The sequence below is a fragment of the Mytilus edulis genome, chromosome 1, assembly GCF_963676685.1.
Source record: "Mytilus edulis chromosome 1, xbMytEdul2.2, whole genome shotgun sequence".
Taxonomy (NCBI): Eukaryota; Metazoa; Mollusca; class Bivalvia; order Mytilida; family Mytilidae; genus Mytilus; species Mytilus edulis.
The window spans coordinates 55,891,296-55,916,809 of record NC_092344.1 but is presented as its reverse complement, the minus strand read 5'-3'; the positions used below and the strand labels follow the sequence as shown (position 1 = coordinate 55,916,809).

Genomic DNA, 25,514 nt, shown 5'->3' with positions numbered 1-25,514 from the left:
AAGTTGATTAAACAACTATGAAGTATTTAACAAGAAAACAAAATTTACAAACTCATAACAATTTATTAAATAATATACATGTATAAATAAAACTTCTCTAAACAATTTGATGACAATACATATGATTTTATCACATGTGCTTTAAAAAAAATTAAAACAAAGTATCATAAACTCAACAATTAAATAGTTTTTATTAAATTGTTAAAAAAAACTATTACTGACACCTCTAGGCCAGAATTAAATTATAACACTTTTTGCATTTTCCCTCATTTTTTTAGCTAGTACATTTTATCCTTTACTGACACAATGGTCAACTCTATTTTTAATTTTCCACTGACACAAGTGCAAACTAAAATTAATTTAAAGCAAACCTTTTAAAAACCTTTTAATAAAAAGGAAATTAAAATTAAAAAATCAGAAACATTTGATTCAAGAAATAATTTGGTTCTGGCCTTACTAATGTTAAATGAAAGTATTTTTTCAATTGATTTCAAACATACCCTTCACAACAGTGAAAAACTTTAAACTTATAAATACAAATGTATTTATAAAATGTATTTATGCAACTTTAATTTCAATATTCAATACTGAAATCTTGCAACAAAGATAAAAACAACATGCCACAACTAATGATTTAAAAAGAAACAAACTGAAAACGGTTTTCTGTCAGCTTTACTCCCGAAGCCATAACATTTAAGCACTAAAGTACAATCCCAAACTTGGAAATGATATAATGAACTTGCGATGGTATTTTTCAGTGCTGTGTACATGAAGATGTGTACCCTCCAGTGCATAGAACTGCAGTAATTCAAGAATAACAATCATCCCTTTTGGGTCACAGATTGTCTTCATTGATGACAAAATGATAAAAATGTAAGCGGTACCATTTTTGTATTAAATCAAACCTGTGTGCAATTCTTAAAATAATACTGTAAATTATAAACATTAAACACAATTAAAATTCTTTTATGAAAAAGACAATATGAAAACCCAAATTTTAGTCCTTTCAATGTACTAAAACAATTAAAATGCAAAATTTTAAGAGATTTGGTTAATGATAGCTTATAGTTTTTTTTGCAAATCTGATTTGAGTTAAATTATTGGTTTGGATACAGAAAATTCCTTCACATAGATTAGTTATGATTGCCAGTACAGTTGACTCTCGTCTCTGACTCATTTGTTGGTCCTGTGTTGAAACACAATAATTTACTCTGTTGGAGTAATTTCAATGAATTTTGTTTCACTAGAAATAAAGTTATGCAGTTTAACAAGAAAAGTAAATTGTAGCACATATTTTTACAGTCCAGTATACAGATAAAATAAATGTAAAGGGTTTGCAAATTATTAATTTTTGAATGTGAGTAAAAACTAAATAGAAATTTAAAACTGGAGATAAAAGTATTCTATAACAAATAGCTATTGAGGCTGTGCCAATTTTGAGCGTGGAATATAAAAATAAATTATTTATAATAGCAATAAAGTTAAAAATATAAAATAATACTAGTAGTCAAAAGTGTGCTGGAATTTGTACAGTGGCTTTAAATATATTACAGTCAACAAAATTCTATAACTATTCAGCAGAAAAACATAGCACCACTCAAATTATCACAAAATAATTCGAAATGCAATTAAAAATATGTGTTTTATAATGAAAAAATGTCTGCTTAAGTTAAAAAAAAACCTTCAGTGTTTGATTAAAACTGACCAGAAATTAGAAAAACTTATTAGTGTTTTTGTTTTTTTATATTTCGTCAGTTTTAATGGCAAAAATCACAAAAGAGCTTAAAAAATAGTACTGGAATTTTTTTTATTTTTATAACAGAGCCATTTGCCTACAAGAAAAAAATTTAAGTTTCACCCAATTGGCTCAAAACTTTATTACCCTATCTTTTTCTTGGAACAAATGTGTTCTGTCTTCACAATTCATATAGACAGATTTAAGAGAGTTATTTCCCATGTTAGCAGACATTTTCTGCTATATTTTAACTTCTTTAAAAAATTTATTCACAAACTTACATGGATTTTGAGGAAAAATTGTTATTCAAATACTTAAAAAACTATTTTCTCCATAGAAACTATGTACAGTGAATACCCTGCTTTGTTGGTATCTTCTTGATTCTTTTAACCACAAATGGGAAGTAACTCTCATCTTATAAAAAGTAGTTTGCAGACAGCAAAAAACATATAACAAAATCACACAGTGATTATAAAACTGAACAAGGCAGATAACAAATAAGCGATAAATAAAATTCCAATGCCACAATAACAAGAAAACCATTGTCATATCCCAACAAAAAAATAGTTTTTAAAAGTCAGTGATGTATGAAATATAGGTCGCAGTGATCAATTTAGTAAACATGATCCTACACCAAATACCAAGTTTGATTAATTTTCATATCAAACATTGGCATATACTTTATCAATGTAACATAAAACATTACATTAAATGGCTATATGCTTTATAACAGCAGGTAGCTTGGAGTTCAAAAATAATACTTGTTAAATAAAATAAAGACACATGAATCAGGCACCTTCTTCAAGACTGACAGAATATGTGTTATGTTTAAAATCCAGAGTAAATGCCATACACATTTCTGGATGCAGGTACAGATACAAAAAATTTCACTAAACAGCTGAGGTGAAATTTATTTTCCTAACTAAAAAGTTTTGAGGATTTAACATATATCTGATCTTTGTAAACTATACCAGTCAAGCTTTATTTGTGAGGGCCCAATGAAAACCTACCTCTAAAATATCCTGACACAATGACATTTTTGACAAATGAAATTAGTCTTAAAGTGATACTGGGCTCTATTGAAAATTTTGTAATACAATTTCAATTTTTGGGTACTGTCACTGAATTTAATTTTTTTTAGTTTCATTATACTACATGTACTAGCAAATGAATTTTTTGAGAATAAGTATATTTAGGAAGGAACTTCCCTTCTTGAGCAGTTGGTCTTTATTTGGTGCAGTGACCAAATTTGTATAAAAACTGCATGCATCCTGATAAATTCCTACATAATTATTTAGCATGTTGAGATATATCTAACATTGAATACTGTAGAAACATTAATTTTCGTGGGGTTAAAATTTCATGGTTTTGTCTCTATATAAGATTTCATGGGGATTTAATTTTGTGGTTTCCAGTAAATGGAAGTGATATTATATGTTGGTTAAATTTTCGTGGGGGATTCAATTTTATGGATATATTCTTTTTACAAAATAAACGAAATTAAATCCTTCACGAAAATTTCTGCTTTTGAATTATGTCATAGAGCCAGCAGCCCACATACACAGTAAATAAAGAGACATCTAGAGATAAGGCTAAGGTTTTCAACAGCAAAAGACATATGTATTAGTTACAGTGTATAGATTTACATATCAAAAGGAACCTCTATAATAAATAAAACAATGAGCAGGAAAAAATGTTTGGCACTAACATATTGATATACAAGTCATAAAATGTTCTTTACATATTTCTTCTGTCAAAAATTGGCCCTTATAATATTAAATGCAGATATGGCCAAGAATCAGAAATGAAAAATAATACACGTTTTATCCTTTCAATATATTCCAATACATCTGAAATATGAAATTTAATAAAGCACTTTTTAATTGGTCTAAACAGAACAACACTTGTAATAGACATTATACTTTCTTCAAAGGTTTTGAAAGGACAGATCTACGATTCTGAGGGGGGCACATTGAAAATAATATTCATTCTACAAATTTGAATTAGAGAGGCACAAAAATATTCGATGAGAATATGAAGAACAGAATATTTTTTTTCTTTATATCTAATTTTTTTTTATAAATTTACAATTGCCTGTTTTTTGCTAATATTTCAAACACCCTTAATTCATTTCTTCTTAAGCATCGAAAACATTAAAAGGGGGATATTCATTCAGAATGAATGGAAAGCAAAATGGATCTCAATTTCATTACTTGGCACAATACAGTTTTCTGAGATCATCTTAGCCTGAGGTAACTTAAATCACAGATATCAAATGACAAAAATAGAAAAATTCATCTCTTCACTGGAAATCTATGTATACCATTACAAAATTATATTTTAAATCTTCAATGCCATACAAAGATATTACAAAATTGAATACAAAAATCCCTCTCTTATGTTTCAAACACTGATCTTATATTAAAGAAACATGATTGTTGGGATCAAGCAGTTTTAAAATGTATATACCTCTGACCTAAAGTGTTATTCCTACGGAAGAACCAAAACTTGTTAAAACAGTTCTAAAAGTTTATTAGACCAGTACAAATCTTTCCTTTATAAAAGAAGGCAAAAAAAGCACTTTTTAAAAAATGAAATTGCTTAAATAGTATACACAAACCTTTGTTTTACTGTTCTTATTACATTTTATAAAAAACTTTTATGAGAAAAAAATCTGTGACTAGCAATGACTTATCATCACATAAGAAAGAAAAAAAAACCACAATTAACTTGTGAACCTTCATTTCAAAACAAGTGCAGTTCATACTTATTATTGGTTCACAGGTGAACCTTCAGTTCATGGAAAGGGAGACCATTCATACTGGTTTCCTATATCATCTGTAACCTATACCGTGTGATATAATGGATAATGGATTACGAATCTGAGATGTGTCAATGTATATAGATGAAGTTGAAGGGTACCCAGAAGATAGTTCATGACAAGGCATAGCTCGACGACCAATATACCGTCGTACAATTTTTGGAAGTGGACCACCAACATATAACTGTGGTGAATTAGGTCTCTGAATTCCTCCATCTGTATAGCGCAATAAGGTCTTATCATTACGAGCAGAGGTAATAGCAAGATTAGAAGCAGACCCGTGCCCGCTAACTGATAAAACACTAGCTGGACGTGAAGTGTAGCTACTTTTTGGTCTCTTTGGATGAAAGCCTCTTACACTACCAGTAGAAGATTTTGAAGACGGAAAATACACGCTGTCTTGCCGACATTTACAATTAGGATCATAGTTTTCTAGACGTAAATTCATTCCACCTCCACATTGAGAACATGTCCTAGCCCAGCTACCATCGATGAAGGGATTTAAACCTGTTGAGAAAACGATGCTGTTAGTTATTGCTGACACAAAGGTTAAATCAATCAATGGTTAAACAATCATATATCAATTCTAAAACTGTCAACATGAAAAAGATTTGTTTTTTTAAAGTTCAAAACACATAAAATATTTGTCCATGCATTCTCAGTTTTGCCTGAAACCGATTCTATTTTTTTTCATTATCAAAAAGTTTGTTAAATAAATATAATTTTTTTTATTTTTTTTTATCTTATTGCAAAAATGTATTGACAGTTTTAAAATTTTATTATAATATATAGAGCTGAGATATCTGTTACTGTGTTAAAATAAAAAAAAAATACATTACTGAACTTGTTAAACACACTTTATTTTGTGTATAAATATACAGGCTAAGCTATACACTCACTGTCGGCAATCTTATGATTTGAAGTATTATAAATAAAACACCAAAATGAGATGGACATCTAGGTTAATATATACTTACAGCAATTCTTTAATGTCAAATATACAATATGCCAAAGGAACCAAGCCTTACCAAATATTTCTTTTCATAAATAGAAGTTTTATAAACTTTAAAAAAGATAAAGGTTCTAAGAGTTCAGTTTCTTTAAATATCTATTACTTCCAAAATATCATAAAATGAATATTGGCTTGTTGTCCTTCTTCATTTGGTGTTTTGAACATGACATTTCAAACTTCAAACCACAGGTTTTCCAACCCTGACACTGCTAGAAATATATTTCAACAGGAAAAGATATCAACACACTTTATTCTATCTTGTGCAGTTAAAATTGATTCATTTTTCAAGATGAAGGGGATATCCAATCCTGAGTTCATGTCATTACACCTTGAACATTAAATAAGGGGATATCAAATCAAGTTAGTGCCATAACACCTTGAACACCTAAATATCAGTTAATGTGGAAATATCATTTCATGGGTAAAAACTGGTGAAAATTTGTCTCCAATTATTTATATTTTACTGCAAATCAGATGTAATGATTAAAATAAATTCTTGGTCCAATTTTAATCTTTGCATTTGTATAACAAGTTGATGAGTTGAATCTAGTTTTGAAACTTACACCTTTATTAAATTTTAATTGGTTAAAAAAGAAAGAAAAAAAAAGTCAGACTAAAGTTTAAGAATCTAAACAAGAAATCAAAGGAGGGTTATATAATGGCAAGTCATTTGAAAACTATTAACAGAAAACAGAACTCCTTCAAGTATACAATTGGGGATTTCAGGATTTTCAAAAATGAGTACAGAGGAATCCATGAAAAAAATGTATTTTAATTTTTCAGGAAAAATAACCCATTTAAAACAGTCCACTTAGGTACAGGGATTGAATGACAGTTTAATTTTACAAATGTGACCACTACTAACAGAATCTTGTAATTTATTAAATTAGTTGGTAGACAACACACTGAAAAAGTTTTGACAAAACGTTGTGAAAAGAAATTTGGAGTAAACATCCCTGGTTTGCTAAAAGAGATTATAAATTACCTCCCTTAGATCATTCCTTGAAACATGACTTTCAAATTTGGTTAAAAAGGCTATATATACCAAACATAAGTCAATCAAAAATGACCAAATATAGCATACTGGTAATCAACCTACAGCCTTGCCCAGTTTAGTGTAAGCTTGCCTGTATCCTTAGTTGTTAAATACATGTAAGCATTTCTTTTTTTTCATGTAAAAAAAAAAGTATAATTTTCTTTTTTTTCTGCAGGTATGTGATAAGAAATTTTTCAAAATTCTTATTATTCAAAGATTGTAAATAAAATAATACTACATGCATTTTAATCATTTTTCTTAACAATATGTAATTTTTCACTTCCTAATTTTTAAGTTAAACAAATATCAAGTAACACTAGTTCATATTTATAGTTCTTATAATAATAATAAAAGTATAACTGAAATCAATATTTAGTCAAGCATGTGTGAAAACATTTCTTAAAGCTATAGTACTTACAATTTTGTACTTGTACCTGGGTTGTTATTTTTTTTCCAACTTTGGGATCAAATCAAGTTTGAGAAGACTAAACAAATGAAGGAAAAAGACACTAATAGTAATAGAAAGAAAGTCTTCCCTAGAGCTTTTTTTGCTTTCAAATCACCAAAGAAACAAAATGTATGACACGATAGTTAAAGGAATGAACATATCAACCAAACACTAAGGTATCTGAATCTTAATTGCATACATGTTTTAAAGATAACTCAATCCTTTAAGCTTTTATAAAAAAAAAATCGGTGAATTTTATACACATTTTTTGCACAATTGCCCTGTTTGTGAAAAGTAAAAGAAAATTGAAAGTGTTTATTTTTTTTTTTTCTAAAGAAAATGGTTGAGGATGAGAATTAAGGCCTTCGTTATTATATTTGTCCAGATACCTTAGTTAAAATGTTAAAATTGAGAAAATTCTCAAATGAATTATTGAAATGATTTTTTCAGTTTAAGCATGCATTAACTGGTTAATAAAAGCTTGAATTGAACAAAAATCTGGTGAAAAAAAACAGGTGGCCAGGAGTGAGGTAGGGGTGATTTCAAAAAATATTTATCCAAATTATTGAGACTTTTAAAATCAAGGTTTACCTAGAAACAATAAATGTTCTGTTTTTCTCTTTTAAAATAGTAAGTTATTCTCAATTTATATTTTCCCCCTCTTTCATTGGAGTATAATCAGTAAGGATTAAAGTTAAATTTGATGTTGACAAAGTATCCAAAGTTAGTAATAATGGTGCCACAGCAGAATAATAAGTAACAGTAAAATATTTTGTCAAAATCTTTGAAAAAATAAGTGATGAGTGGAAATAAAATATGTTAATACTCAAAGACTTGGAACTTCCTCTACCATCCTTATCTCTTCTTCAATTTTTACCCATGCCATCAAAATGTCATGCATATCAAAATAACACAAGAATTAAAAGGGGAGACAATCAACAATATAATTTGTATCCCTTAAAAAATTAGACTTCTGTGGATTCATTTATCTTGGTGGGTACCAGTTTTCATGTAAACTAAACAAAACTCAAATGCTTATGAATATTTAAATTCGTGGTTTAGGTATAGGAAGATGTGGTATGAGTGCCAATGAGACAACTCTCCATCCAGGTCACAATTTATAAAAGTAAACCATTATAGGTCAAGGTAAGCATTGTCTGTAACATTCCTTTAGAAAATTGGTGTTTCATTAAACATTCGAATTCGTGGTTACCCTACACCCACAAAATCAGGGAAATTAGATACGAATACTTTAATGAATCTGAAGTAAAAGGTGCATGTACCTGTGTTATCTATGTAATTTTTTTTATGAGAAATAAATGCAATGTTTCTGATAAATTACAAAACTTAAGTTAAAAAAAAAGTTTTTGGTGTTGAGATGAAAGTAAAAAAATATCAGAATTGACAATGGAAACAGGGAAACAGGGAATGTGTCAAAGAGACAACAATCCGACCAAAGAGCTGAAAACTGCCACAGGCCAACAACAATGGGTCATCAATGCAACAAGAAATTCCTGCATTTAAAGGCGGGCGGCAGCTGTCCCTTTAACAATATCCTATGTATTTGGAGTCTTTCTGAATATAGGTACCATTTTGGTAAGCACTATTTTTTTAAAGAAAAAATACAAAATTGACCTTGACCTTTCAGAAGGCTGCTGAACTTAAATGTTACTTGATATTTGTTTTCAATTCCTGTTTATCTGTAATTATACTTATCACTTGAATACCAAATATTTTTAAAGTACTACATGTAGTTTCATTGACATAGAGTGAATATAGGTAGACAACAACAAACAGTATATGGTTAGAAACACTGAAAATGTAAATGTTGGTTTAAAGGTTAATACAAATAATGCATAATTATATAGATGTTAATAAAATGAACAACAATATTTGTCGATAGATGTAATTTTGGCTCTCATTTCAGGTCAAAATTGCAGTTTTTGTCCATTTCTGAAACAAGACTTATAAAGTTTTGTCATTCGTTGAACATTTGAATTCGTGGTTCACCTGTACCCACAAAACCCACAAAAATTAGAATCTTATGAATAATAATAATAATGAATCCACAGTACTGCATACACCATACACGTGTTAACCCATTTTCTTAAGCAGCCATGCATTCAAATATTGTTGTTCTTTTCAAGCTAAAAGGTGAAAGCAATATTTAGATCTGCTTCAGAGTTGTTATATAACTGCATAACTTCATAATTAATCTTTCAATATGAAAAGTGTGATAAAATTCGAGGTTTGGAATAAAAACAACTTGGAAATTTTCCCAAAAATTCAATCATTTAAAATTCAAATAAAAAATCAATTTTGAAACTTTGATTTTTTTGTTTTGCAGTAAAAAACTAGTCTGAAGCATAAAACAACAAAACTGGCAGCTTCTCCTCTGGTTAATAAGACAAGAATGTTACAATGGTTAAAGATAAAGTTTAAAAGGTCAAAGGTTACATCAAGCTATTAAAGGTAGAGTTTTTGATACAGGTATTTTTCCCTTCAGATTCTAAATACCCTTCACCAAGGTCATTCATAACTTTGCTAACATCTACTAGCTTATAAATCACTAGGCAAAAAAATGTAGCAAAGAAAATGAAAATATATAGATATGCATATAAACAAATATGTTCCCAAGATGAAGATAAAATGTTTGTTCGAAAGCAGCATGAAAACTGATATTCACCGAGGCCTAAGTCAGATATTCTTATTTCCTTAAGCTTTATAAAGAGAAAAGTTTACATACAAAACAGACCAATAGTCAGAAGTAAAAGGATTTTGATATGCAGACCATAAACCAATAAATATAAAAAAAAAAAAGCACTTAGAAACTTAATGCATCCAATATTCCTATATGTACAAATCAAAAACTTGTCATGCAATAATACAACTGATACAGAAATGACAGACAACACTAAAGAACTAGACATAAAACTGTACCACATAAAACCATCTTACCAGGTCAATATTCCACTATGTAGAGCACTAAAGGTTATATTTAAAAAAAGGTCTACTGGTAAAACGTTTGATTGGTTAATAATATACAAAACAATATATATTCAACCAATGGTGAAACTTTGTCATCATTTGAGGAGCCTGAATATTGAAATTACTGATAGTCCTTTAGGGTCTACAAATAAGGACAGAAAATAAGGTGACAACTGTTCAAAACTAACTAATGGTCCTAAGACTCCTTTGTCAAATTACCAAAAGATGTATGAATTTCTAATTTAGGGAAACTGTTAAATTAACTGAATAATTAGCTTGAATAGCAGTCGATGTTCTTGTGAGGTATTACTATTACATGAATTAAGCTAAAATATGGTATATATTTGCAGCTTTTGTCTTTTGGTAACACAATTTCCAAGCATAAAATGAGGATAAGAGATAAAAAATGACCTTAGGTAATACAAAATGACCTCTAGCTATGTTCTCAGCTTTTATGTTCATGAAAATGACAGAAGCAAACACACATGTATATGATGAGAAAAAGACATGAAATAAAAGAAAAGAAAGAAAAAACAACAGAAGAAACCAAGAATGAAACAACAATAATTGATTTCTAACTAGCAAGCACCATCACCCTAATGTAGAATGAAAGCATGCACCGACCTCTTCAAGTATACAACCATGCAATTTCACAATATTAATATTAGCTGAGAGATGTTGTGATGATAACATGCCAAGAATGTGCCATAAACCTTCACCACATGCGATATATTTATGTTGACTATATAAAGTGCCACTTGGGTGCGTAAATGTGGTCATAAAGCCGAAAATCAGCATACCAGAGGTTAATATTTATACCTTCACCATTAAAACTCAACACTTGGACTACCGTGGTTAACAATATGGACCTTAATGACTGGAAGTTTTGGGATATAAGCTTTCGTTAGATGTAATTTGATTGGATGACGTGGAAACTGCTGAAATGTATAGTAACTGCTTCCCGATGACTGTCCTTTCTTACGTCGACGTTTGCCTTCAAATAAATAATTCTTGACATGAAAGTCAGTACATACATGTCTTACTTAAATGTATTATACAAACTTCTGTTTCCTGTTTGGCTTTTCATCACATTGTGTTTCAATGAACACACTTGTTTCTTCCATTTTTCTCCAGTTCTGTTTTCCTTCATTATATTTTGTAATGTCAAAAATATTTTTTCTTAGTTATTAAAGTCCTAAGTTGTTAAATAATTTTTATTAAAACCCTACAATGCTAGATGGAATTGGTTTTAACATAAACATTTACTGAGATGAACAGAAATTCAAATAGTATTATTTAGAATTGAAAATATGTTTTCTGTTTGGTTTCATTAGTGACGGATATTATTTTTGTTGTAATTTTTGTGATCGATCAAATATTTATGTTTAGTATTTTTTTATAGACCTTTCCCTCTTTTTTCATTTTTTAAAACAAATATTAGAAGAATGTTAGACAAGACCTAAAATATTGCAAGAAATGTATGTTTAAATTGATTGATTGAAAGGGTCTTAAGGAAAAAAATATACAGGTGCAGGTAGCCTCTTTTTATAAAACCTTGATTAATTTGAAATATTTAATGAAATATTTGAGTATATATCTTGCATATTTTCTGATATAAGATAAGTATTTAAAGTGTGGCATCAATTAAATTAGTTTCTACATTTACATATAACAAGCAAGCAAAATAATTTGTATGCACTAAATACACACTCAAGTATTTTAGCTGCAAAATGTGTAACAATGATTTTTTAACCTTTATCTATTACTGAAATCTCAAGTAAACTTTTGATTTCAAGATTTATTTCTGATTTACATTATCAAATATGATCTTTATACTTTTTTATTTAACCTATTCATCAAGTTAACTTAGGGATGGAAGGATTTTGTGTCATTCCCACACCAAAGTCAGTGCACTCCAAACAGTAATATGACACCAAAGTGTTTTCTAGCAAAAGTGGTGATATAATTTCGTAGATGATGTTATGTAAAAAGAATAGTTAAGAAAAATAGATAATGAAGGGAGTGAACTCTAAACAGGGGAGTGAACTCTAATAGGGGAGTGAACTCTAATCGGGGAGTGAATTCTACTCTAGCACTGTAGGGTTAAATAACCTGTTATAAATGGTAGAAAAGCCAAACTATAAATTAATTTATCCTACTGTTATATAGTCTGAAGCTTTGTATACATGTATTAACATTAAAAATCTACAGAAAAAAATCTGAGATAATATAGGTAAAATTTATAAGAAAATATATAAAGTATTTAAATTCAGTCAAGTATCAATTCTTTTTTCAGTAACTGCTGATTGAATACACAAATAATTCACTGAATTGTATCAATATAAGAATAAATCATTTAAATGTTAAATTTACACAACAAAAGTTTAAGCATTTATCATACAAATGAAAAATTTCTGTATATACAAACACTTATCCTTTTCACCAAAATGAAATATATTACATTGAATGATTTTTGCCTAAAACTGAATCCAAACAAAATGGCTCCCTGAATCAAAAGCATTATGAATCAAACAGTTTTCACTCTGAAAATAAATTAGGGTATTGATACTGGTGTTAAGTCAGATCTATATATATCTTCACTTTCTCTTCTCAAATTGAAATACTTCAATCTAGGAGAAGTCAAACCCTTGATACTGACATTAACACTAGCATATGGAACCTTGGGAAAAGTGATCATAACCTCTGGCCTCTTAAATATTTCTTTTGGTTTACGTATCTGATGTCCCAAAGGACGATGTTGATGTATCCTTTTTCTGGTTCTTGGCGGCTTATTTGGAGGAAAAGCAGCCAGTTTGTAAACCATATCTATTTCTGCGTTACCTTTAGATGCGACGGTACTAGATGATAATGCTGGTTTGATTGTCTTTAAATCTGTTGACTCGACGTTGTTTACAGTAAGGTTTGGTCTATTGTCACCTAAGTTTGGAATGGAGTAATTTGTTGAACAAGATGTATTCGAAACCATTCTGGTTGGAGTATAATGCATAATACTAGCAGTTGGAATAGCAGCAGACTTCTCCAGTTTTGGCACAGGTGGGGATGGAGGTATATTTTGTTCTTTGGCCTTGACACTGACAACATCTGAGTGGCTACTGGAACGAATCGTGTAACTGGATGACTTCTCTGGTCTGGAAGGTTTTTCTGTGTTGTTGATTATAGTTTTTGACTGTTGTTGTGATGATTGTTTAGACTGACTGACACGACTATCAGTTGCTGACTTACCAAGTTTGACAGGAGCAGAGTTGGACCCATGCTTGTTACTGCTCTGGTCCAAAATCTCACTCTGGGGACGTCTACTAAATGTCACAGCATTGGATGGCTGTCTACGTGGAGTACAGTTGGCATTGCTGGACGAAGAGTCATTATTACCATGGTTACTGTCCTGTATACTTCGCCGTATAAAGCTTGGTTTCTTTATGGCTTGTCCCTCTGCTGCCAGGCTCATCCCTATGTATGGGGGCACTGTTACCAGGGGCTGTTTATAAGCCAGCTCAAATCTCCCAATATCACAATTCCTGTCAAACTTTCTATCAATCACAACTGTAAAGATAAAAATATCAATTATAAACATGAGTACAAAATGCCTTCTTGTCTATTAATATTTCTCATTTAAAATTTAATATATGATTGTGGAACATACTGAATTAAGTATAAAATTGTCATAATATCTTGGGTAAAATTTGAATTTCCTTGAAACTTGCATTGGGGAAAGGCATACAAGTAGAAAATTTCAAGGGCATCTAAAGAGGTATTTGACTTCCCATATTTCATAATGTTATCTAATACAAGTACAGTGAAAGCTGTAAACCATTGGTATGTACCTAATAACACATCTAAACTGAACTCTTCTAAAGAGAATTATAAAATTTAATTATATTATAAACATGACCGTGATTGAAAAGATACCACTGTCATATCTGAAATTGAGTGTGGCTACTCATCCATCACAGTAATGTTATTCCTACTGTAATACAATATTAGTAATATGTTCAAAATAGATGTCTGAAATGTTCAGAAAAATGATTCCTACAATTAAGCAATATTGTTGCCAAATGACTTGATCTTACTTTAAATCATGGAAAATTGACACCAGACATTATCCAATTATATACGGTTTTATAAATTGTACTGCATTAGGACAATAAATAAAAATTCTTTAGAAATTTATAGTAAAAAAAAAGATGCTACAAATACCATGTGAAACATAAAATAAATATGTCCTAAATGCCTCCATAAAATGACAAACCAAAATGCTTCTTCCACCAAGGTGTAATAAATATTTACAAAAAGATTTTTTATCTAATTTAAATATCAATACAGATATTATAACTCACAACATTTCTTCACAAAATAAAAGAAGAATCACTATTGAAGCATGCAAATTAACATACCAGTTTTCTTGATCTTTTAAGTGATTATTATTTAGAGTAATGAAAAGGGATAACACTAAATAATTGGGATAAGAAAACTATTTCCATATACATGTATTATATATAAAAGTAAAGAGACATACAAAATATGGGCAAATCAATATAAAATCTGTTTGATTTAAATATTCTGAATAAATACAAATATTTATTAAAGAAGATGTGAAGGTGAACTTTAATAAGACAGCAATCTGACCACAAAAATAACAAAAAGTGTCTAGTTTTAATTTCACCTGAAGCATGCTTTTCTTTTCTATAAAAAGCTTATATAAAATCGTATTTCCGTTATTTCTCATTGATTTGTAATAAATCAATAAGTGTTCAAACTGATGCATATATTTCAATGATGTGCTATTAAAAATGACAATTATTGTACATAACATGCATGTAACATGCAAAGCTAAAGCATATTTTTGTTTTATATGAAATGAAGTGAACCATGTAAAATTCCTTCATCATACCTTTCTGAGTATGTATAAAGAACAATTCAGTGATAAGTTTGCTTGTTTGCAAGGTGAACTATGAAATAACTATATATTTGTATTTAAAACTAATTACTAATTGCTTAATATTGAGTTGTAAAACAACAGAAAGACTTAAAATATTTTTTTTTTGAACTTTTTGGTTTTTGATTCATCATTGGAAGACCAGGAGATGTAGATGTATTTTAAATTGTTGTGTAAATCAATGTCTAGACAATAAATACTACAAAAGGATGATAATATATGTGACAAGAAACAAGTTATATGAAGCATATATCTACGATTACCCATCATGCCATAGTGTTACTTACTGTACATCTGATAAATATCTCATTAATTACACAACACAAAACATTTAATGTAAAATTGTCTCCCTTGCACAAAAAAAAACAAATTAAAAAACCTTAATAACTAAATAAATATATTATAAAAACAAGAGCGGAAAATCTAAATCTTACAAATTGAATACATGTGAAAACTTGAATTTTCATTGAAGTATTGTTAATATTGTTAAAATAAAATATCTTCAGAGTTTATTTCTTATTTAGTGATAAAAAAAAAATTGCTGAATTATCTCCCCTGTCAAAATCAATTGCTATTTAATACAAGCTTTTAATGCTATTGGTAAAATCTCACAATGATAATACGACTAAAAATAATTCTTAACACTGATTCAAAAGGAGTTTAGACTATTTAGAAGAACAACTTTAACATCTAGCCAAACAAAACAATAACAATTAGCAATTATATCTATCAAAATAAAATATGAATATTGCAGCATTAACTGTGGACCATAGCCTTATGTAATATTGAAATAGATTTTTAGAACTTATCAGAATAAAATTTATGAACTATTTTCTAGACAGAATCCTTTCTGTAAATTCATAAATGTTCAGATATTTCTAATTAGTTCAGATCAAAACAGCTTGATCTATGTGTTTCTAATGACAAATGGAATCTTTTTTTGGTAGCATCAGGCAAAACGTTATATATTTTTGACAACAATTTAATGATTAACACAAGGCAAAAATCCACTGATACTGCTTGATTCGAAACAACAGAAAAATACTGCACCTTTCATCGTGTCCTCCATTACACCAGCACAGAGTCTTGATGTAATGGCTGTACTGCTTTCCATACTTGGACTAGAATTTATCTCTATCAACCAGGGCTTGTAATCTTCTGTCAGCATAAAATCAGCACCATACAATTCAAATGAGGACTGAAAAAACAGTATTGCATCTACATTACAAACAAAAGTTATCATTAGATATACAGTCTAATGTGTGAATGTGCATATAAACAATGAAATGCATTCAAGTGAATATTTCAAACACATTTTTATTTCAGTTTCAAGTTTAAGTTATGTACAAGGTGACTACAGAAAATTTCTTTCTTGTAACTTTTTTTTGAAATTTGATTGTTCATTAAAAAAAAAAATCCGCTGTATAAAAAACCATTTATATATAAAAAAAAAAAAAAATTGGAGAATATAAAACAATGTTTTGTTTTTTAGATGAAAGGATCATTGAAAGATGATTTTGAAATGAAAATTATCATGTTTTCGTGAATCCTATGAAACATTTTATTAATAATGATAAGCCTTCTGAAAACACTTATTGATCCCTTTATGAATTTACCTTTCTATATTCTATAATATCTTGAGTACACAACAGAGCACAAACAATAGCATTCTTCATTCCTGGATATATCACATCATCCCATAGATTGCCCAATTTTCTTGACCTAAAAATAAAAAAAAAACCAATGTAATGACAATAAGATGATAAAATTGAAGTAAACCAATCATAATATTATCTTTTTACGGTCTGTTTTAAAAATACTCAGTCATATAGACAGTAGTGAAGGATAGATCTCCAAATCACCATATAAAATTATGCAAGTGTAGTTCATTCATATCATTAAAAATTGTATTGACATTTGTTGAAGACTGTATGTTGACCTTGACATGTCTTTTCTGCTTGTGTGATTGGTATACCTCCAACATATTCTTTTTATTTTTACACATAAACAAATCAAAATCATAGATTGCAGTCTTGACTTGTTAAGAAAATTACCAATTGCATTCAATTTTCTATTGCTAAATCTCCTTGTTACTGTCATCAAAATTATATAAATATCAGGAATAGTAAAACAAAAGAAATTTTAACAATATGAAACAATTCTTGTATTCAAAAGTGTTTCCAAGTTTATAGCTTGATATTGTCTCCTCATTTTGAGTACCTTTTTTTGGGTACCACACATTCTTTAATTGAATAGCCTTTCATCACCTTATGAACAATGAAACAGTTTGAATACACCTTTTTACTATTTGTCCTCCATTACTTGACATCACAAAGGTTCCCGTAAAATGTTGACGTCATAATAAAAAATATCTGACGCCACAATGGAAAATTAAATGTTGTATGATGTCATTAGTTCAATTTAGATTTTAAAATAGCGCTAAGGTGTAAACTAATCAACTTACTTTATATAATCTTTAAACTGGTCATGTGTCCACATATTATCATTCGGCAGTTTACTACTTCTTGGTCCATTTTTATAATTTTTTTGTATTGCATTATTAGATAAATGTATAGCTTCATCAAAAGTGTCTAATGTGTATTGTTGTGAACAGAATCGTAAATAACTATCCTGATAAAACCAGATTGTTAATGGATTCCAGTCTGTCACTAAAAACCACTGACGAATGTCAAATTTTGTATTGTATATCAATAATGGTCGCTCTGAAAATAAAAATAAAATATATGTCCAATGGATTAACAATAAACTTTCTTCATTATTTTTTTCTTTTCTAATTTTGGCACTTATACTAAGTATCATAATATTGTCATGTGTGTGTAAAAACTAACAGCAAAATAAAAATACATTGTGGAATATGCTATATATTGATTTAGTAATGGTGAAACAATAGCATTTTGAGGACTTTTGTTTGTCTTTCCATCATTTTTTTTTACTTTGTTATCAATGCTTTGGTGTTTTTAGTTTTTTTTAAATATTTTTTGTTGTTGTTACTTTTTCCACCTGCTTTTTTGCTAATAGTAAATACTTCAGGCAGCTGAATTTTTTCTTTTGAATAAGAACTTCCTCTTTTGTCTAAAGGTAGTATACTAGCCTCAAGTGCTGAGGGAAGGAGGTTTCAGAGCTATCCCTAGAAGGCTCCACAGACTTGAAAATTATTTTTCTTATTTCTCTACTAAGCAAGCTGCATTTAAGGAGTAACACTTATTTTCATAGTTCACTACACCCATGAAATCTAGGAAAATTAAAACTTGATTTTTTTTTATTAACATTTGGTTATCTAGGTTTAATGTCCAGTATAACTTACCCATATATTTCTGCACTACATATTTATTGTCTTTTCTCACAACTTGACTACTGACCAACTTTGTCATTTCTTCTAATTTGTTGTAACAAACAATACCTAGAAAATACATTCATGTGGTTATCTTTTAGTTTTGAAAGCAACATATTTCTATTCTGACAACAAAACTCACATAGTTTAAAACTCGCACATCAATCACAAGAGACTTGCCTTTTTTTATTTGTGCTTTTTATCAAATGCAAGAGATCAGAATTTCCTTACCCTTCCAGAGCTCTTTAGATCACTCCAAGTTTTTGGTATGGTTGTTGTTGCTCTAGTTTTCTGTGTTGTGTTTTGTGTACTATTTTTTGTTTGTCTTTTCTTTCTCAGCCATTATATACGTGTTGTCAGTTTATTTTCGACTTATGATTTTGAATGTACCTCTGGTATCTTTTGCCTCTCTTTCACTTAGAATTTTTAAGAAGAATTACAGACCTTTTCCGAAGTACAAAGAATGCAGCTAGATTTGCACATACATTTATCGATCTAGTATTTATATTCAAATCTATTATCATATGTAACTTTATTATCTGCAAACCTAATCTATCATCATATGCAAATTTTATTAACATCTGTAATTCATACCTCTGCCTCTTGATTTAGCACCAGGTTTTACAATCCATACATTCTTAATTCCATCCAGTTCAAACTGTGGTTTTTTAGTTTTGATTTGGTTCAACATTTGATCCACTTCATTGAGCATACTCTGTGGGATGTTGGGAATAACTGCCTCATCTCTGAAATATAAATAAATTGTTATTACTAAAAATCTACTAAGTACATATTTATTTGAATAAGGCTTTTCTTTGCAAGAATGACTGTTTCTTAGAAATAAGCCTAATTTCAGATGTTTTAATTATCAACAATCGCCAAAAATTCTTAATCCATAAGTCAAATCATCCACCATGGACATTTCGTAAGCTCTTCAAACAGTCATTATGATATAACCAAGAGTAACCAAACTTAAAAATTCTGGAATTGTTTCAATTCTATCTATTTGTTAAAGTTGACAAAAAAATTTATTTATCATGTTAATAACTAATATCAACTCATTTTTTTGTCCAGTGGCATTTCACACATTTTCTTGTGATAAATAATTAATAATATTTGTTACTCACACAAGTTGATAGTACCACTTCAGGAGTTCATCCCACTGCTGCTGGGTTAATTCATATTTCTGAAATATAATAATTATGCAATTTAAAATAAAAAATAATTTAAAATTTCCAATGCAAAGCCTGACCTTTATAATATAGATTTCTGTTACCTTTTTTATGCAAAAAACATTATGGGGGAGCTGAATCTGTAGTGCATTATTTGCATAACAGCATTTCTTAAAAGTGCATTATTTAATTTTGTATTTTGTTTTTGATTGACATCCTTAAATTCATGTAAACAATGGGTATAGTGTTTATAAAGAGGCTATAGTGTCTATTTCTCTAAACTGGTAGGTTTATTACACCACAACAGTTGAAAAACTAAATAAATGTGTTTAACCATAGCTTGGGCAACACATAATATATTACTTACAAAAGTTCCTGAGAGATCGATATCGTCATGCTCTCGTTCTATCAACAACCACTCACATTGAACCATGGCACGTTCTAGACATTGAATTGGCACTGAAATCTTCTTTTTCTTATTATTATTTTTATTCTGTATTTTAGGTAATGGTGGTTGTGGAGGCATTCTTGGCACTAAAATAGAAAAAAAATATGATTGGCTGTAAAACAAAAATCTCAAAGATTTTTTTTTTTGACAAATTTACATTGTTAAGCCCACTTCTTAAAAACAAAGTTTCTTATTGCAAGGAAACTGGAGTATTTCAAATTAAGTTACAATGTGTATGTCTTTAGTATTGTTTTCAAGATAGAAATACTATTTATTTAATACACAATAACTACTAATATGTAATGACCAAGGATTAGAATTGTTCAAATGTAAAGAGCATAGTCATAAACTCAAACATACAAACTATTATTAATCTGTGAAATGAGTGGATTCCAAGACAACATACATTCTAAAACTTTACACTAACTGGTATTTGTGACTGTATACATACTAAACTTATAAATGACTGGTAGCCATGACTACTTACCTGCAGGAGTTTTAGGTTTATCTACAGGAGTTTGAGGTTGTACATGTACACAGACATTCTCTGAAGTGGTACCAGGTCGAGATCTGGTACATTCTGGATTACTACAGACTGTGCTAGCTGGTTCCTTTGTCTCTGTGACAGGATCAGTAGACTTTGGGGTTTGTGGGGGGTCCTTTTCTTCAGAAGGATTTTGTTCATTATTATTAACTTCTTCTACAGAATTCAAACTATTTTGACTAGATATTATCTTAAGTATATTTACACAGGCAGTTTCTCTGAAGTCATCTGAAAGAAAAAATAAATTATGAAATATTACCCTAATATTTCCCAACTTATAAAGCAATAACAGCCTTTTTTTTCACACATGATTATGAATTAAAATAGAACTTTTCAAAACAAGGTCATAATCAATAAAACATGAAATCTCTCCAGGGAGTTTGTATTTAAAAAAAAAAAGGATAAGAAATACTGAATGCATTGCGAATTGGTTATAACAAGGTAACATTGCCAGAAGTCTTGTCTGCCAAGACCTTTGACACACGAAGGGGATCATTAGTGTACAATGCATGTACTATCTTCGTCAACAGAACACGTACTGTAACATTTACGAGAGTCAGAGTTTAGAAAACTTAAGAGCAATTTCTTGCAAAATTCAATATACCTGTTTAGTGGAATTGGTACATATACCATTGCACATTTATATATAAAAATATAAACTTAATTGTTAAAATCCATTATGAAGGAAATGATCAATTTCACAATAATAATTAAAATTTGGCACTTGAATACATCTGAGTAAGTCTTTTGTAAATTACTTCTTTATACTAGTATTTTTTCTCAAACTCTACAGAACCTTTTGTTGTTTAATAAATGCTTATTATTCTAATTAGATAAATAGGTGCAATATACAGCTGATCTTCATTTGAAAAAATAAACAATGAGGAAATAAATGCTGATTGTTTCCCATTATAAAATATATTTATCATACAAGGAAGCATAATTTGGACGATTCTAATCACGCAAACTAAATATTCCGGCTTTGTGTTTATGAAATTTCAAAAGATTATGAAATATATACATGTCAAGTTGATTAGTGAAGTGATAATGTACTATGCAAGATAAAACTAATACATGTAGTACATGTATAAACAAATTATTTTTACTATCAGTTTAAAATATGTGAGGTATGTTTTAATATATATCTATTTTACACACTGTGATAAGTATATGATTCACAGGTAAATCATTATCTAAGTACTACACTGTTACTGTGTACAATAGTACACTATTGGATTTTAACACATTATTGACACTTAAAGGGAAATTCCGCGATTTTTTACTTATCATCTAATTATGTTCATCTTAACATAAAAAACACATTTGCAAAGTTTTAAATTTATATTCCTTCTAATAACGGAGAAAATCAAGTATTTGTAACTTTTTTGGTTGAATTCTCGAGTGGGTCGTGACGTATTAGCCCGATTTATTGAATTCTGGGAAAAAATAAAATCTGTTTAACTCTTATAGCTTATCGACATTATACGTAATTAAAAGCGCACAGCTGACGAATGGTCGAAGTTATAAACCACAATATAAGAATGAACGAAAGTGAATATGCATATATATACCGTTTGTATTGATTGAATTAAACTCCTATAAAATTATCTCTAGTAAATGTTTTTGAATAAATTTAATTAATTATTGTTGAGATTTTTTTCATAAAATATTTATTGAACATTTTTACTGATATTGAACTGAAAATATTTCAGTTCTATTTACCGTTATTGTTTTGATAATCATTTCAATGCAACTAATGTGTGAGCAGAGTGTGTATATTATTTTGTAAAGGTCACTGTATATTTCTCGGCTTGAGGTCAATTCGTTTACCTTGTAGCTATTTAGCCGCAGGTGTGAGTTCAAGCGTACACAGGTATAAATGTTGTTATTTGGAAAGGATAAATAGAAAGGATTAGAGTATATGCTGTCATGATGTTAATACACTAAGATTAAATACACGATGAGAATAAAGATACAATAATTAAATTGTGTAAATTAATTGAAAATAAAATTCGGATTCGTAATTCCGAAAGTGTATAAAAATAAAAGGAAACAATTTTTGATTACTTTCTTAGCGGCAATTGGCGTAAAGATTCAAATATGAAGCAAAAAATAGTAGTTTTAATCTTTAATAAAAACTAAATGCAATATTACCCAATTTGATATACCATTGTACATCTGTTTGATATCATTGACTTTACCGGAATTTCTTAACTTGTATTCAAATCTGGCTGTGTTTAATTGCTAATAAAACTATTGCAATTTTAAAGTTTTTAATTGACAAAAAAATACAACATACAACATGCATAATTTTTTTTTAGTTTCTTTTTAACATTTCATTCTTACATAATTAAATTCATTTGACAATCATTAACACGAACTTTTTGTGAAAAGAATACTAATTATCTAAGCTAAGGCATTATATCTTTTGAGGATTTTTGAGGATTTTTTTTTAAATTCTATGATAATAGTTGTGCAATGTTGAACATGATAGCCGTCATTAATCCAAATAAGTAATACAGTAGTTGTAATAAAAGTTATACTTTAGTCATGCATTACAGATATTGACGAATTTATAATAGTTCGTTCATACATCGTTGTTCATGAAACAATCATTATTAGTATACATGTAAGTTTCCTGACGTATAAGAGCCATTGAGGATGAGCTCCAGAGAAATCAGACTAGTTGCGTTTCGTTCGTTTGTTTGTTGGGAAAGGAGAGGAAATGCAACCGCTTGTACAGATAAACGACAGAATTACCATACAAGCATTTATAGTCAACACAATCAGAAAGAGTTCCCATCGTTAGACGGGGAATATGAAGGCTTCCAAGAATGAACAAGTGACATGTCTAACTCTGAACAGTTAGAGAACAGACTATCGACATCGAACGCTTGTTCTTGATATTTGAAACTGTATGCATATATATACGTATACGTTTATGATATATAGTGATGAGTTCTGACAAAAACTAAATTCCTTCATGGTTATATCTTGCCATACGTTTATATTGGTTTGTAAGGTGATTACTCAAAATCGTTATTTGAAAATCCTGTTTGTGAGATGTAGATTCATTTCAATACAGAAATTTCGTCTATATATTTCACAAGTGTATAACACGGAGAAGCTCTGAAGGTTCATTACTCCCATTTTGTTTGGGTGTGAACCATCGATGTTTACAGCAATATCAAGGAATAAGGTGATGATGGTAGAAAGAACTATGGGCGTCATGTGGCAAATATTACATGCATATCGGACAATGAGTTGTCAATCTGTATGAAAAGTTTTCCAAAACAACCATATTATTGAGAAGGAATGTTTACATGCTATACTCTCGTACTAGTATTACAGGGTTCTTGTGGCGTTCACCTTAGACACACATCGTTTTAACGATGTTTAAAAAAAGACAGAACCAATTTAATGTCATATTTCCCTATTTTTTAAATATAACTAAAATTCTTTTATCTGACAAGAATATCCCTATTTAGCGAACAAGTAATTTATTCTTTTTTCGGTTATTGAATACCAAGAAAGAAAATAAATCCCGAAATTAATTTGAAACTTTGATACTCAAAAGTTTCCCAGCAAAATATTCACATCCCCTGGGGATAATTAGTGTTCGTCCAGTGGCATATATAACAATTGTGATGACGAATTCCTTCCTTTGTTTGAGAACAATCTTATTGAAATATAAATCTGTGATTTTCCTAGGTCCACAGCTTCAATGAACCAAAGCAAAAGTTATACATCGACCTGTATTTAAATCAAATTGGTTCTCTTCTTCTTTTGGTATACAACTGTAGTCTATCGACATTCGATGATTACATACTGTTGGCATACGTTGGCTAGTCTATTTACAACACTTTTACCCCTATTTATTCAAAATATATGTTTTTTTCTTATGTTCAATGTATACACGTATATATTTTAAATTGCGCTACAGTTCCGTAACTTTATATCCAGTCGTATAAACGAATCGTCGGCAAGTGCGTACATTTTTTTAAATCAATATTTCTGGTCTGTTCCAATCTGTCCTTCACTATTGACAATGAATATATATTACATTTTCCCAAATTCACCCTTGGAAAAAATATTTAAATAGATTTTAATTTCATCAAATCTTATTTTTTGGGTATTATTTATATATTATGAATTATATTCTTTACACCAGAAATGTTATTTATAAACAAGCGTATGAGTTTAGTAATGACAAGTAAGACAGAGTTGTATATTATACATCTGATAGTTCAAAATGGAAAGTTATAAGTTATAAGTTATCAGCCGTGTACACTGATCAATACCTGCAGAAGTGAAACGATGCATGAACTTGCAAGCCCGACAGGAAATCGCTTGAATACCTGGACGTGTCACCTCACACCCCTCACAATACCTTTGGAAGTAATACCTTTAGCCATGCTGGTGATCAGATAAGGGAAGATCAAAATATATTTGAAAAAAGTTTATTACTTTAAAGAATTATGAACAAATTAGATTTTCGAAAACAATTTTCACGGAACACTTATTTATGATTTCAACTTTGACTTTTCACCTAATTCCAATATCAACAGTTTAAAAACAACAGACCATGGTAATTTAAAAAAAGTAAGAATATTTTCCGTATCAAGTTAGTTAGTCGTATTAAACAACCGTACGATTGACAAGATATCGACACGCAATTACGACTACATCGGTTACTGTAGTTTTGTTTCTTTGTGGTTTATAGACATATCGTTTTTATTCATCGGGAAAGAAGACAAGATGGCGGATCTCGGAGAATTGATACTCTAAATTTAAAATCGATGGTGATCGCTTATCTAGCGGAATAAAACTTTAATATCTATGAATTTGAACATTTTTATACAGAATGAACATAATATCAATTTTTGATTTTTTTGCGAAGTTTCCCTTTAAAAGTTTATCTGCAAGTATTCTGCGAAACAGAATATACTCATTAAAAATATGGTAAATGTTAAAGTTTGTAAATGTTACAGTGATCAAATAAGC

At 29.4% G+C, this 25,514-nt stretch overlaps 1 protein-coding gene across 18 annotated transcripts in view; it reads right to left on the bottom strand.

Annotated features, from left to right (window-relative positions):
* Positions 1–43: 43 nt before the first annotated feature.
* The window catches only part of LOC139485091 (tubulin tyrosine ligase 3-like), a 62,815-nt gene continuing 37,344 nt past the window's right edge, over positions 44–25,514 (bottom strand). For 7 of the 18 annotated variants that reach the window (XM_071269320.1, XM_071269309.1, XM_071269287.1 and 4 more), the window contains 10 exons: positions 20,454–20,738; positions 19,886–20,052; positions 19,474–19,532; positions 18,941–19,092; positions 18,320–18,415; positions 17,459–17,717; positions 16,611–16,716; positions 16,045–16,192; positions 12,882–13,601; positions 44–5,063 (listed from right to left, as the gene is read on the bottom strand). In XM_071269320.1, the coding sequence (XP_071125421.1) occupies positions 4,570–5,063; positions 12,882–13,601; positions 16,045–16,192; positions 16,611–16,716; positions 17,459–17,717; positions 18,320–18,415; positions 18,941–19,092; positions 19,474–19,532; positions 19,886–20,052; positions 20,454–20,738 (2,486 nt within the window). In that variant the 3' untranslated portion in view covers positions 44–4,569. Of the gene's footprint in view, positions 5,064–10,840; positions 11,035–12,881; positions 13,602–16,044; positions 16,193–16,610; positions 16,717–17,458; positions 17,718–18,319; positions 18,416–18,940; positions 19,093–19,473; positions 19,533–19,885; positions 20,053–20,453; positions 20,739–25,514 lie in introns of all 18 variants that reach the window. The other 11 variants (XM_071269360.1, XM_071269244.1, XM_071269271.1 and 8 more) reach the window with 7 other exon arrangements.